The sequence below is a fragment of the Schistocerca gregaria genome, chromosome 2, assembly GCF_023897955.1.
Source record: "Schistocerca gregaria isolate iqSchGreg1 chromosome 2, iqSchGreg1.2, whole genome shotgun sequence".
Taxonomy (NCBI): domain Eukaryota; kingdom Metazoa; phylum Arthropoda; class Insecta; order Orthoptera; family Acrididae; genus Schistocerca; species Schistocerca gregaria.
The window spans coordinates 939,714,256-939,730,142 of NC_064921.1; the positions used below are offsets into that span (position 1 = coordinate 939,714,256).

Sequence of the window (15,887 nt, forward strand, 5' to 3'; positions counted from 1 at the left end):
AGCATCGTCATCACATAAAAGGGCAGGGAGGGTATCAGGCAGCGCAAACGTCTGCCTGAGTCCTGTTAAAAGCGGGCAGTCCACCAAAATGTGGACCACCGTCAGAGCTGCCCCGCAGCGACATAGCGGTGGGTCCTCCCGGCGCAACAAATGGCCGTGCGTCAGCCACGTGTGGCCAACGCGCAGCCGGCAGAGGACGACAGAGTCCTTCCGAGAGGCCCGCATGGAGGAGCGCCACACACCGGTCGTCTCCTTCACCGCCCGCAGTTTGTTGGGCGTGGGCAGGGTGCGCCACTCGTCACCCCAGGCACCAAGCACTTTCTGGCGCAAAAGCGACAGGAGATCACACTCCATAAGGCCGAGTTCCAGAGCCGGTGAACTCACTGCCTGTTTAGCCAGCGTGTCAACCCGCTCATTGCCCGGGATGCCGACATGACCTGGGGTCCAAACAAAGACCAAGGAGCGGCCGCAACGGGCAAGAGTATGGAGCGACTCGTGGATGGCCATCACAAGACGGGAACGAGGAAAGCACTGGTCAAGAGCTCGTAAACCACTCAGGGAGTCACTACAGATGACAAAGGACTCACCTGAGCAGGAGCGGATATACTCTAGGGCGCGATAGATGGCAACCTACTCGGCAGTGTATACACTGTTCCCGGGTGCCAGCGACCATTGCTCACAATGATCCTCTAGAGTAAGAGCGTAACCAGTGCGACCAGAGACCATCGAACCGTCGGTATAGGCCACGGCAGATCCGGGAAACTCGGCAAGGAGAGAAACAAAGCGGCGGCGGAGGGCCGGAGGAGGGACCGAGTCTTTCGGACCCTGTGCCAAATCCAGCCGAATGCATGGTCGGCGCACACACCAAGGGGGCAGACGGAGATTGGCCCAGAAAACAGGCGGGAGAGGAAAAAACTTAATCCCACACAGTAGAGCCCGGATGCGAACCGCGATCGTACACCCTGACCGGGGCCGCCTGTCTGGAAGATGGACGATCGAGTGCGGGAACAGGAGACGGTAGTTGGGATGCCCTGGCAAGCTACAAACGTGGGCAGCATAAGCGGCCAGAAGTCGGTCGCGCCGGATCCGCAATGGAGGAACACCAGCCTCCACAAGTAAGCTGTCAACAGGGCTTGTCCGAAATGCTCCTGTGGCGAGTCGGATCCCGCAGTGATGGATGGGATCCAGCAATTGCAACGCTGATGGCGACGCCGAACCATAAGCCACACACCCATAATCAAGGCGGGACTGGATCAGCGCTTGATACAGCCGGAGAAGGGTGGACCGATCGGCACCCCATCCGGTGTGGCTAAGGCAACGGAGAGCGTTTAAATGCCGCCAGCATGTTTAAGCTGCCTAATATGAGGCAGCCAAGTCAGCCGGGCATCAAATACCAGTCCCAAGAACCGATGCGTCTCTACCACAGCAAGAGGTTCACCGTCAAGGTAAAGGCGTGGCTCAGGGTGAACCGTGCGACGCCGGCAGAAATGCACAACGCAGGACTTAGCGGCCGAAAACTGGAAGCCGTGCGCTACAGCCCACGACTGCGCCTTGCGGATAGCGCCCTGCAGCTGGCGCTCAGCAACTGCAATCCCAGCGGAGCTGTAGTAGAGGCAGAAATCGTCTGCATACAACGAAGCTGCGACGGACGATCCCACCGCCTCAGCGAGCCCATTGATCGCAATTAAAAACAGGGAGACACTGAGGACAGACCCCTGTGGGAACCCGTTCTCCTGGACCCGGGAGGAACTATGGGACGCAGCAACTTGCATGCGGAAGGAACGAGACGACAGAAAATTTTGAATAAAAATCGGGAGCGGGCCCCTAAGACCCCACCCATGAAGTGTGGCCAGGATGTGATATCGCCAAGTCGTATCGTACGTCTTCCGCATGTCGAAGAAGACGGCAACCAGATGTTGGCGGCGTGCAAAGGCTGTACGGACGGCAGACTCTAGGGAGACCAGATTATCGACGGCAGAGCGGCCTTTGCGGAACCCACCCTGAGACGGAGCCAGAAGGCCTCGAGACTCGAGGAGCCAACTCAACCTCCGGCTCACCATACGTTCTAGCAACTTGCAAAGAACGTTGGTGAGGCTTATGGGGCGGTAGCTGTCCACCTCCAGCGGGTTCTTGCCAGGTTTCAACACGGGGAGGACGATGCTTTCTCGCCATTGAGACGGGAACACACCCTCAACCCAGATGCGGTTGAAAACATCTAGGAGGCGTCGCTGGCAATTCACAGAGAGGTGTTTCAGCATCTGGCTGTGGATGCGGTCTGGCCCAGGAGCCGTATCAGGGCAAGCAGATAGGGCACTCTGGAATTCCCAGTCGCTGAAAGGAGCATTGTACGACTCCGCGTGGCGCGTGTGAAAGGAAAGCCTCCAACTTTCCAACCGCTCTTTCCGGGAGCGGAAGGCCAGTGGGTAATTCGTAGATGCGGAACACTGAGCAAAATGCGCTGCTAACCGGTCCGCAATCGTGTCGGAGTCAGTACACACCACTCCATTCAGCGAAAGCCCAGGGACAGAGACAGGCGGCCGATAGCCATGGAGTCGCCTAATCTTAGCCCAAACCTGCGATGCAGAGGTACGGACGCCAATGGTGGAAACATACCGTTCCCAGCACTCCTGCTTCCGTTGGCGAATAAGGCGTCGGGCACGGGCACGGAGCTGTTTAAAAACGATGAGGTTCTCCAAGGACGGGTGCCGCTTATGGCGTTGAAGAGCCCGCCGGCGATCTCTAATCGCCTCTGCGATCTCGGGCGCCCACCAAGGCACAGTCCTCCTCCGAGGGGACCCGGATGAACAGGGAATCGCAGATGCCGCCGCAGAAACGATGCCGGTGGTGACCGACTGAACCACCGCATCAATGGTGTCAGGGGAAGGAGGTGCGATAGTGGCGAGAGAGGAGAACAAGCCCCAATCAGCCTTATTCAGAGCCCATCTGGAGGGGCGTTCAGAAGAGTGACGCTGTGGTAGTGACAGAAAGATGGGGAAATGGTCACTACCACATAAGTCGTCATGGACACTCCAGTGGATGGATGGTGAAAGTCCGGGGCTGCAGATAGAAAGGTCGATGGCCGAAAATGTGCCATGGACGACGCTGAAATGTGTCGGCTCTCCCGTGTTTAAGAGGCAGAGGTCAAGCTGCGAGAGAAGAGTCTCGACATCTCTACCCCGGCCAGTAATCGCGGCGCTACCCCACAGGGGGTTATGGGCGTTAAAGTCGCCCAGTAACACAAAAGGAGGAGGCAGTTGTGCTATCAATGCAGCCAACACATGACGCGAGACATCACCATCTGGCGGAAGATACAAACTGCAGACAGTAATAGGCTGAGGCGTCCACATCCTTACAGCGACAGCCTCTAAAGGTGTGTGAAGAGGTACACATTCGCTGTAGACAGAGTTAAGGATGTAGACGCAGACTCCACCAGATACCCTCTCATAAGCTGCCCGGTTCTTGTAATAACCCCGATACCCACGTAGGGCAGGGGTCCGCATTGCCGGAAACCAAGTTTCCTGTAGGGCAATGCAGAGGAAAGGGTGACTGCTGATGAGTTGGCGAAGCTCAGCAAGGTGGTGGAAAAAAGCGCTGCAGTTCCACTGGAGTATTGCTTTGTCCATGTCCGAAAAAGGCGTGAAGGGGCCGAGGAGGCAGATCACGCCACTGGGTCACCTGCTGCCACCGATGGAGGACCAGTACAATCTGCTCCCATGGCGTCTGAGGGTCCGGCGAGATCCAGGTCCTCAGCAGACGCCCGGATCTCCACCTTATCCTCGGACACAGGGCCTGTAGGGAGCAGTGGGGTGGATGCCACCGCGTGTGCCTTGGCCTTAGAGGTCTTCTTCTTCGTCTTGTCTCTCTGGTCCTTGGGTTTCATTGGCTGGGAGGGCTCCAGCGAGTCAGTCTCCGGGACGGAGGAGGAGCGGGAAGCCCTGCGATCAGCCGCTGGTCTGCTTTTCTTCCATTGGCTGACGTCACCCTTCCCAGAGGCGGAAACCTGGGAAGGAAGGGACCCAAGCGACCCTTTCCGTGCTATTCGAGCAGGGGAAGTTTGAGGCTTCCCCAGCTTAGAAGTGGGGACTGATGTCCCCGATGGTTGGGGGGTTGCTGCTCCTGAGGCAGGTAGTGCAGGAGCAGCAGGGAGTGAAGTGCCCCCCCACCATCAAGGGGGCAGGTGTAGCATTCCGGCTCTGAGAGGTGGCAGTCTGAGGGAGAGCTAATGGGGCCATAACAGTAGTAGCCGCGGCGTAAGAGGCAGGCATTCGAACAGGATGGAGGCGTTCGAACTTCTGCCTGGCCTCAGTGTATGTCAGGCGGTCCAGGGTCTTATACTCCATGATTTTGCGCTCTTTCTGGTAGATCCTGCAGTCCGGCGAGCAAGGTGAGTGGTGCTCTCCGCAGTTTACACAGATGGGAGGCGGAGCACATGGAGTATCGGGATGTGATGGGCGTCCACAATCTCGACATGTGAGGCCGGAAGTACAGCGGGAAGACATATGCCCGAACTTCCAGCACTTAAAGCACCGCATCGGGGGAGGGATATATGGCTTGACGTCACAACGATAGACCATCACCTTGACCTTCTCAGGTAAAGTATCACCCTCGAAGGCCAAGATGAAGGCCCCGGTGGCAACCTGCTTATCCCTTGGACCACGATGTACGCGCCGGACGAAGTGGACACCTCGCCGCTCTAAATTGGCGCGAAGCTTGTCATCGGACTGCAATAGAAGGTCCCGATGGAATATTATGCCCTGGACCATATTAAGACTCTTTTGGGGCGTGATTGTAACCGGAACATCCCCCAGCTTGTTACAATCGAGTAACCGGCGGGACTGGGCGGAGGACGCCGATTTCATCAAAACCGAGCCCGAGCGCATTTTGGACAAGCCCTCCACCTCCCCGAACTTGTCCTCTAAGTGCTCGACGAAGAACTGAGGCTTCATGGATGTAAAGGATTCACCATCAGCTCTCGTACACACCAGGTAGCGGGGCGAGTATGGTTCGCTGGCATCCTTAGTCTTTCGTTCCTCCCATGGTGTAGCCAGGGAGGGGAACGATTTGGGGTCATATGTAGTTGCGTTGTATTGAGCCCTGGAACGCTTAGAGACTGCTGGCGGCTGGCCACCAGCAAGAGATGATGTACCACGCTTCATTGCGGGTCATCCGCCCTGATGCCACCTACTCCGACCAAGGGCCTCCCCACGGGCGCCACCCAGCCTCAGCAACGACCACCTGGCAGGATGGCCATTGCCGGGAGTCCCAATGCCCCAAGGAGATAGGCATCTACTCCTTGGCATACGTGGGGAGTTAACGGCGCTGGCATCAGCAGAGCGATCCCTGTGTAGTCAGGGGGCTACAACCAACAGGGTACATGGCGGCCCCACCACAACGGACTGGCTACCGTGCTGGATTTCAGGTGATGTAGTCCAATATCGTCATTGGCGCATAAAGCGGCACAGCATAGCAGACTGCAAGAAACCGCACCCAAGAACAAATCCACGCCCAAGAGATGGTAGGTGAGCGGGACTGCTAAGCGATGACGACAAACCTGGCTAGAGATGGTAATGCTTGATGGACACATCGCTCCTTGTAAGGCGCCCTTCCCCAATCGGCTCGCTCTTCGGAAAATTTAGAAGGATGGAGGTCAAACCCGTTAGGGGACCATCTCACAAGGCCAAAACGTTTGAGACTCCTTTTAGTCGCCTCTTACGACAGGCAGGAATACCGTGGGCCTATTCTTACCCCCGAACCCACAGGGGGAGCCAAATTCAGAAGAACGCAAATTTCCCAAGACTGGCTAGGTTTCACGGAAGCTCGAAATTTAGTGCGGACCGAGATGCTTTCAATAGTTTCCACACTGAAATATTGTCTCAAAATATGGCAGAAAACCCAAAGAGATTCTGGTCGTATGTAAAGTACACCAGTGGCAAAAAACAGTCAATACCGTCACTGAGCGATAGCGATGGAAATGTTACCGATGACGGTGCCACTAAAGCGGAGTTACTAAATACAGTTTTCCGTAATTCCTGCACGAAAGAAGAAGTAAATATTCCAGAATTCGAAACCAGAACATCTGTTAGCATGAGTGACATAAAAGTAGATATCTTAGGTGTTGCGAAAAAACTCAAATCACTTAAGAAAGACAAGTCTTCCGGTCCAGATGGTATACCAATCAGGTTCCTTTCAGAGTATGCAGACACTTAGCAATCTCATACAACCGCTCACTCGACGAAAGGTCTGTTCCTGAAGACTGGAAAGTAGCACAGGTCACACCAATATTCGAGAAAGGAAATAGGAGTAACCCATTGAATTACAGACCCGTATCACTGACCTCAATTTGCAGTAGGATTTTGGAGCATATACTGTACTCTAACATTATTAATCACCTTGAAGAAAATGACTTATTGATACATAACATCAATAGTTTGTTAACATCGAGTATAGAATTAAGTGTCAGGAAGTCGTTTCTGAAAGTATTTGTATGGAGTGTACCCATGTATGGAAGTGAAACGTGGACGATAAATAGTTTAGACAAGAAGATAATAGAAGCTTTCGAAATGTGGTGCTACAGAAGAATGCTTAAGATTAGATGGGTAGATCACATAACTAATGAGGAAGTATTGAATAGGATTGGGGAGAAGAGAAGTTTGTGGCACAACTTGACTAGAAGAAGAAGGGACCGGTTGGTAGGACATGTTCTCAGGCATCAATAGACCAAGAGATGAGTACACAAACAGATTCAGAAGGATGTTGCTGTAGGTACTGCGAGATGAAAAAGCTTGCACAGGATAGAGTAGCACGGAGAGCTGCATCAAACCAGTCTCTCGAGTGAAGAGCACAACAACAACATGATTAAAGATAGTTCAAATGGTTCAAATGGCTCCGAGCACTATGGGACTCAACTGCTGTGGTCATTAGTCCCCTAGAACTTAGAACTACTTAAACCTAACTAACCTAATGACATCACACACATCCATGCCCGAGGCAGGATTCGAACCTGCGACCGTAGCAGTCGCACGGTTCCGGACTGCGCGCCCAGAACCGCGACACCACCGCGGCCGGCTAAAGATAGGTAGTCAGGATTTTTTCGAAAGCTGTTCGTCACTGTCAAATTGTCGGCAAGTAAACAACCTGATGCATGAATTTGTTTCACAAACACGATTGCCTTGCACATTTTTTGTGCAACAGAAAAACGCTACTGGACGAGCAGTGTTCAACACAAATGAAAATAACATGCGGGTACTCGAACGAAACTTAATGGAATCTACAATGTTCTCATTAAACTAAAACTGACTTATCAGACGGGATCAGTAGCACTGTAAGATTGCATTTGCCTACAGGAAAGAATAGTTTGGTCTTTTTCAGTTGCCTTTATTCTGTTCCTACACAGTGTCAACATGTTTATTATCGAACTGGGAATTATTACTGTTAGAAGTTGCCAAATGCCTTTCCTGTAACGATCCTCTTCCCCCTCCCCCCCCCCCCCCTCACCCTTTCCAGGACGGAGTTTGTGGGGTCCAACTGTCCCCAACTGTTTGCGTGCAGTGTTATCCATGTGAAAGTGTGCGAACGGTTTCTGTAACTGAGGCGGAACGTGGGTACCAGTCCGGCATCCACCTTACGGGATGTGGGAAAAGCGCCTGAAAGACACAACCAGGTTGTTTCGATCTGTGGTCGGTGCGCCTGTTCCGTTTCGGAAGCAGTGTGCTAAAACGCAGAGCTATCCGGTCGGGGAGCAAAGCATCTTTTGATGCTAGTACGGAAATGCAGCACTACCTTCTTCCACCTGGTGTACTGAACCCTAGTCGTCTTTAAATGTGGATAAATGCAAGAGAATTCCCATAACAAAGAAAGAGCGTGACAGTGTCCGACATTAACATTAGTGGGGCCCGTCAGGTCATTTAAATGTCTATCGGTTAATAATTCGCTAAGCGATATGAAATAGAACGGACGCGTGAAATCAGTAGTAGGGAAGAACTGTTTTAGGGTGGGGCGGGGAGTTGGAGAAAGTGCAGTGAATTCCCAGGTGAATGCAGTCCATACTCATGTGTAATAGGGATGATCAAGGAACTTAAATTGGAAACTATAGAAGGAAAATGGTGTGTTGACATTACTCTAAAGAATTATTGTTGTGGTATTCAATCCGAAAAATGGTTTGATGCAGCTCTCCATGCTACTCTATGGGAGCATATTCATCTCCGAATAACTGCTGTAACCTGTAGCATCCTGAACCTGCTTACTGTATTCATCTCTTGGTCTCCATCCTTGATTTTTGCCCCCGAACCTTCCCCCTTACCTAATCTGGTGATCCCTTGTTGTCTCAGAATGAATCCTATCAACCGATCCCTCCTTCTAGTCAGGTTGTGCCACAAATTTGTTTTACCAGTTCTGTTCAGTACCTTCTCATTAATTACATGATCTACTCTTCTAATCTTCAACATTCTTCTGTAGCAACACACTTCGAAAGCTTCTATTATCTTCCTGTAATAACTATCTATCGTCCATATTCCACTTCGCTCACGACTACACTCCGGACAAATACAGTCGGAAAATACTTCCTAAAACTTAAATCTACATTAGATGTTAGCAAATTAGTCTTCTTCAAAAACGCTTTTCTTGCCATTGCCATCTATATTTATATCCTCTGTACTTCGACCATTATCAGTTATTTTGCTACCCAAATTGCAAAACTGATCTACTACTCTACATATCTAATTTCCTAATCTAAATCCCTTAGCATCTTATTTAATTCGACTACATTCCACTATGCTTGTTTTGCTTTTGTAGTTGTCCATTTTATTTGCTCATTTCAGGACACTGTCCATTCCGTTCAACTGCTCTTCCAAATCCTTTGCTGTCTGTCAGAATTACAATGTTATCGCAAACCTCAAAGTTTGTATTTCTTTTCCTGGAATTTAATTCCTTCCCTGAATGTTTCTTTGGTTTCCTTTACCGCTTGCTCAGTGTACAGATTGAATTACATCGGGGATAGGCTACAACCCTGTCTCACTCCTCCTCAACCACTGCTTCCCCCTTTCCTGTCGCTCAACTCTTATTTTACACCTGCCACCTTCCAAATTTCAAAGATAGTATTCCAGTCAACATTATCAAAAGCTTTCTCTAAGCCTACAAATGCTGTAAACGTATATTTGCCTTTCCTTAGCCTTCTAAGAAAGTCACACTGTCAGTATTGCCTCGCGTGTTCCTACACTTCTCCGGAATCCAAACTGCTCCTACCCGAGATCAGTTTTTACCAATTTTTTCATTCTTGCGTAAAGAATTCGTGTTAGTATTTTCCAGCCATGACTTATTAAACTAACAGTTCGGTAATTTTCATAATTTTCACACTATCAGCACCTGCTTTCTTTGGAATTGGAATTATTACATTCTTCTTTAAGGGTATTTCGCCCGTCTCATAGATCTTGCAAACAAGACTGAAGAATTTTGTCATGGCTGGCTCTCCCACGGCTGTCAGTAAATCTGACGGAATATCGTAGAATCCCGCGACCTTGCTTCGGCTTCGGTCTTCCAGTGCTCTGTCGAGTTATTATCGCAGTATCATGTCTCCCAACTCAGCATGATCTAGGTCCTTTTCCATTTCTATAATATTGTCTTCTAGTTAACCTCCCTTGTGTACACCCTCTATTTACTCCCTCGACTTTTCAGGTTTCCCTTCTTTGCTTGGGACTGGTTTTCTATCTGAGCTCTTGATCGTCATACAACTGCCTCTTTTCCCCAGAGGCCTCTTAATTTTCCTCTAGGCGGTATCTATCTTCTCCTAGTGAAATAAGCTAAGTCCTTACATTTCTCATCTAGCCATTCCTGCTTAGCCATTTTGCACTTCCTGTCAGCTTTTTTTATTTCCTTTCGCCTGCTTCATTTGCTGCATTTTCAAATTTTCTCCTTAATATGTCTTGTGTTATGGAAGGATTTCTACTAGGCCTTGCTTTTATGCCGATTTGAGCCTCTGCTGCCTTCACTATTTAGTCTCTTAAAGCTACCCATTCATCTTCTACTATATTCCTTTCCCCTGTTCTGTTCAACTTGTCTAATGCTCCCTCTGAAATTCTCAGCAACATCTGGTTTTTTCCTCGCTCGACAAGCAAATGCAACAGAGCTTTGGTTCCTAACCTTTTCGAGACTATTATCGCTGAACGCAATCACATATTAACCACTAACCCCCTCCCACACAAACCTCAACATTAGCGTCTAATTAAACTTTGGAATCAAAAAAATTTCTTTTAACATTTTCATTTTTAAAATTAGAAAAGCTAAATAATATTTAGGTTCTGCAAGTATTTTATTAAACAGCGAAGGAATGAGTTAATGTGATGAGTCGTACTGATTATTTCTAACAGCCTTTTTTTATAGAATGGTGAAGCAATTCTCAGTGCATCACGAGTGCCACCTACAGTTCCTTCTCAGGAAAGAATGCTAACTAACCACTTGTAACAGATGCTTCCTCACCAACACTCTTCTGCCTACGGACCCTTTCCTCACCCATACTCTGCACTCCCATTAAAAACTGCCCAAATTAAAGCGTGTGCACAACATTTAGGCCTACTGTTCGTAAATCACTTGGTACCTCAACTTCTTACTTCTGAACTGGCAGAAGCTGAATGACGGCAGGCTGTCAATGTGTGTCTAACCACTGCCAATAACAATAATTAGTGTGGCCCCTACTGCAAATGTTAATAGCCATTACATGAGTTTTGCTGCCAATGTCTATTAGTTCATTTATTGCTATGAAATGAACATTTAAGCAATTTCGGACCCATTGTAAGTACTACCTACTACACACAAAAGGCATTTTCATTTTCATAGTGGCAAGCATTAGGATCTATATGCCTATGTATGTGGCTTATGAACTGTGTGAGGAAGATTTATGTTCACGTTCTCGTTTCACAGTGTGTAGCTTCACCACATTCTGCCATGCATTAATTCTAGTATTTGAAAAGAAGAACATAATTGTTGCTAATTATGTAATCAGTATTACAGTATTAGCTTAGTGGCTTATAAACAGCTTTTCGTACATTTAAAGTTGTAACCGTTATTCTTATTTTCGGCAAGGAACAGTGTAGAAAACAGATTTGTTGGAACTTAAACTGAATTACGAGATCCAATACTTCGACTATTGCACTTGCTATCCTTTATTGGTGCGAGCTGTGTGGGACACAACCGAACTGTGATCCACAAACGGTAGCAAAACCTAAAACGAGTGACTAAGGAAGTTGTTGAAATATTGCGCAAAATAACACGCTGCATATCGTAAATCCTTAGACCTAGCCATTATAAAACTAATTCACAGGCAAAATAACTTCAGACTTCAAAAAATAATGTAAAAATTATTATACGACAGAAGAGCGGTGTTTATAGACGTGAATATTACCGAACAACCAATTTAAAAAGTCGTGGCGGCAAAATACCGACACGAATTATTTACAGAAAAATTGGAAAACTGGTATAAATTTGTTGATTTAGAGAAAGTTTTTGACAATGTTGACTGGAATACACTATTGAAATTCTGATGTAGCAGAGATTAAATACAGTAAGAGAAATGTTATGTTATCTACAACTTACACAGAAACCTCACTGCAGTCTTATTAAAAAGTCGAGGAACATAAAAGGGAGGTGGTGGCCGAGAATGAATGAGAGAGGGGTTTACTCTAACCCTATGTTATTCCCTCTGTAGATCGATCAAGCTATAAAGGAAACCAAGGAGAAATTTGGAAAGATAATTACAGTTAAGGGAGAGGAAATAAAAACTGATGTTTGTTGATGACATCTTAATTCTCGCAGAAACGGCAACGGACTTGTAAAATCACTTGAACGGAATGGTTAATGTTTTGAAAACCAAAAATAAAACAAGTATAACAGAATGTTGTCTAATTAAACCTGGCTATGCTGAGATAAATTAGATTACAAAATGGGACACACGTAGTACAGCGGTTTTGCTGTATGGACTGCATTATAATTGATGACCGAAGAAGGCAATGCGTTTCTGACAATGAGGAATCTTAACACACAAATTCTCCTCCTGAATGTATTTGTCTGGAGTGCATAGCCTAGTTCGGAAAGGAAACTTTATAAGTAGCTCAGCCAAGAAGAGAACAGAAGCTTTTGAAATGTTCTGCTACATAAGAATGCTGAAGATTAAATTTGTAGATCGAGTACGTATGAGAAGATACTTAATCTAAATACATTTACGGCACAACTTGATCAAAAGAAGGTATCGACTGATAGGACACATCTTTAAGCATGAAGTAGTAGTCAGTTCGGTAATGGACGAGAGAGAGAGAGAGAGAGAGAGAGAGAGAGAGAGAGAGAGAGAGAGAGAGAGAGAGAGAGAGAGAGAGAGAGAGAGAGAGAGAGGGGGGGGGGGGCAGCAAAAATTTTATAGGGAGACCAAAGCTAACAGGTAAGCAGGCTCCAATAGATGTAGACTGTGGCAGCTACGTGGAGACGAAGAAACTTGGACGGGATACGCTAGCGCAGAGAGTTGCACCGTACAAGTATTCCAGAACGAAAACATAACACTAAACGACTGGAAAGCATGTTTGAAAGATCACATCGAAAGTGTAAAGTTCTAGGTTAAAGTGCGTTTAGGCTTCCGCGAACGCCGAGCGATTTCGAATAAGTCTATAGCCTTCGATACAGAGCAAAACACAGAGCAAGAAGTCCCTGGCTTACAAGATAACCCCGTCAGGCCAAGGGACTCGAGCAAACCGTTGTATGTCTGTACTGCACGGTAAATAATGCCACAGGAAACAAACACTACAGACATGTCCGTCTGAATTTCGTATCTGCATTTTCCAGAACGTCGATTACGAAGCTTCTAAACTTCTTGTTTGCAGTCTTCGTTAAAGGTGCAACGTTTGAGAGATCTTGCATGGACAAGTTTACGGCGTTAAAGGAAAACATTCTGGTAACATCTTTTTATGTCTCAAGCACTTCTGAGAAAATCCTTTCACCGAACCTGCTGCGTTAAATTGACAATACAAAAAACACTTAATACAAAATTACAAACGAAAACTATTTCGATGTGGATGATAAAACATTAAGATCTTCAAAGTATGCTATCTAGGTGCTACCTGTGTTACGAATAATAGAAGCTTTATGATTGGCCGTGATGTAATTCGGCTTAATTTACTGAAGAAATAATAGAAATCTTCATGCATAACTTCTGAACAGCTTGAACTTTTATAGTGAACGAAGTGTCTGGCTAAACATCGATGACGTTTTCGACTACGAAATAGGAGAAAGACTTGCTACTGTTGAAATGCTACCACGTTCACTTTGTCTTACTACACTGGTTTCATCCTGTGGCATGTGGCGAAAAATCAACTGTTTTAAGTAGACTAACTCATAGGAAGAATTCTGACAATGCTAATGGTACCCACATATGCTGTGAACAGTACTTTTAGTCCTGCAATTTTTAATATAAATTATCAGACACATTTACCAGATACGACTAAAGTGGTTTAGAAGATCTAAGTGCTCAATATATCACGGATTTGTTTAGTAAATACGCCAACATTACTGAAAGTCTAAAATTCCCGTATGTATACAGCGGGTGGGGGATGAGGTGTATTGAATTCTATCTGCGCCCCTGGGTGTAAATGGACATTCCACGCGTGAACATATTGTGAAGAGCCAGATGCAAAATTATGGCAACAAGTGCGTGCGGGAAATATTTCTTCACCTTCCAAGAGAATGTACTATTAGTTTTTCTCCGTAAACAGTGCTGCGGTTAGTGTTACCGCAAATACAGACGTTGACAATACACAGTAACATTAACTGAAAAGCGTAACCTTACAGCTCTGGTTTAGGAACAAATTTCGCGGCACGAGAAGGTTACTAAATTTGGTACCTGACATGCGCTTCATGTAAAAGCTGACACTGTTAAAAATACCGCACTTAATCCTTCAAATGACTCGCTTTTTTGTCGCATGGGCAGTACTACAGTAAAAAGACTGCCAGAAATTAACTTTTGTTAATATCAGACAAAAAGTATGTAAAAATTTAGACAAATCCCGAAAAAAAAATAAAGGTAATAAGATGCAATTCTTTGTTGATGCTGTAGTTCCCATGGCCAAAGTTCAAGCTTAAGTTCTGGTGTGTCACTAAGTCACCCTTGTGAAAAAAAGAATCTCTTTTTTTTTTTTTTACCTTCCATTAATGTTCCAGGACAAGCTGAGAGTCCCTAGCATTTACAGAGGCCTGCGTCGAGTGAAATGTCTCACAGTCGATCAATTTATATTCTAGTGTTATACTTGGCCGGTATGCCGTTTACTATAGGTGGTAATATTGTCATTACTACCTCCGATTAGATTCTTTTGACGTGGGGTCAATAACGGAACAAATCGTCCGAAAAATATCTGACATTCAGTTCTGCTAAAACAGACAGCCGGGTGGATAACAAATCAGTTCTTACCTTACATGTACATGACAGATCGCCCACGCAAATGCGTTTGACGACAACCAGATTATGGATAAAATACTTATCAATTCAAAACTAAATTACGTTGGATGAACCTGTCAAATGCTCAGTTAAAAGAAAAAGTTAAGTTCTAGGAATCAGTAACGTGTATTCGAAGCTCTTGACAGCTCTGAGTGGTTGTTCGGGCTACACCGATGCGTTATTCAATGACGTACGCCGGTGTAGCACGCTCGCTAATAAATATAGGAACTGCAGAGTAATATTCTCCGCTCTAAACAGATACAACATTCATATAAAACCTATGTGTATCTATCGCAATTAATAGGCTTTATAAATGAATTTTTATCATTAGTGATAACATGCTACACTTGGTACAGGAAATAATTTTTTTCCTCCGTACACATTTGTGCTATACCGATAAATTCACTGATAATTCATAGTTTGTTAATAGGGTGAAAACTCTCGAATGTGTTAGAGATCTCTGGTATTTTTCTGGTAGTGCAACTCAAATTTTAGTTTTGTTAATATTTTCTACGTCTGTGTTGTTGTGCCTTAATATTACATACGTTCCGTACAACGTACGCTAAATTACTTCACAGTTCCGTTTAGGGCAGAATTCATTTTACACAATAGTACAGAATTCAAACTATTTTTACTTTCACTACAGTACGGATAACGTTCCGCTTTCCACGTGTACGCTTATGAACTCAGCTGCCTGTGTGCCTACGGCTAGTTCGCGTAGAAGTGCCGACACAGGATTGTTGTCACAATGACTCATCTCCCGTATTTGTGTTGTTCCCACTAAACTATGATATGCCAGTACTCGCGGACTTACCTCTGGATTCTGCTTGGTATCTGCTAAGTAAATATACATCCGTCCTCTTCGGCGTTTAATGATCACTGTTTGCGCGGCCGCAACATTGGAAATGTTACACTAGCCTTGGATCGTAGCCACGACGTGTATAGTAACCAAGGATTTCAACCGCACTGTACATCGATGTCAATCGAGTTCTCGACTGACTTCAGAGATGGCAGCACGGGTAGCGTTGTATATATAGACGGTTTAAAGGCGTTGGGCGATGCGAGATGACGCTCAGCTGGTGGGCGGTGTAATGTTGTGTTTGCGAAGCGGCATATTTGTGATACCTTTGCACGGCATGTATCAAATATAATTGCATAAGCAACAACACAGAGTGAATGTTCATCGCACTAATACTCCGAATTAGAATTATGAACCAGTTATTTTAGGAAGATTAAAGAAGTTATAAAGAGAGATTTCTTTTAATGTATTATTCATCCTCTTCATCATTTCTGTACATAGGTACAAACCGCTGTGCAAAAATGGCGAAAACACAGTATTCGAAATACGTCAGTATAGCTCGGTCCATCTTCTAATAACAACTCATTCAGGACTGCTAATTTAACGTGTTACTGCGATGTACGT

The 15,887-nt window shown here is 46.2% G+C and overlaps 1 protein-coding gene across 3 annotated transcripts in view; it reads right to left on the minus strand.

The window, feature by feature from the left end:
- Positions 1-15,440, minus strand: part of LOC126335383 (anoctamin-10) — a 303,559-nt gene extending 288,119 nt beyond the window's left edge. For all 3 annotated transcript variants that reach the window (XM_049998605.1, XM_049998603.1, XM_049998602.1), the window contains exon 1: positions 15,279-15,440. In XM_049998605.1, the coding sequence (XP_049854562.1) occupies positions 15,279-15,317 (39 nt within the window). In that variant the 5' untranslated portion in view covers positions 15,318-15,440. The remainder of the gene's footprint in view (positions 1-15,278) is intronic.
- Positions 15,441-15,887: the final 447 nt, after the last annotated feature.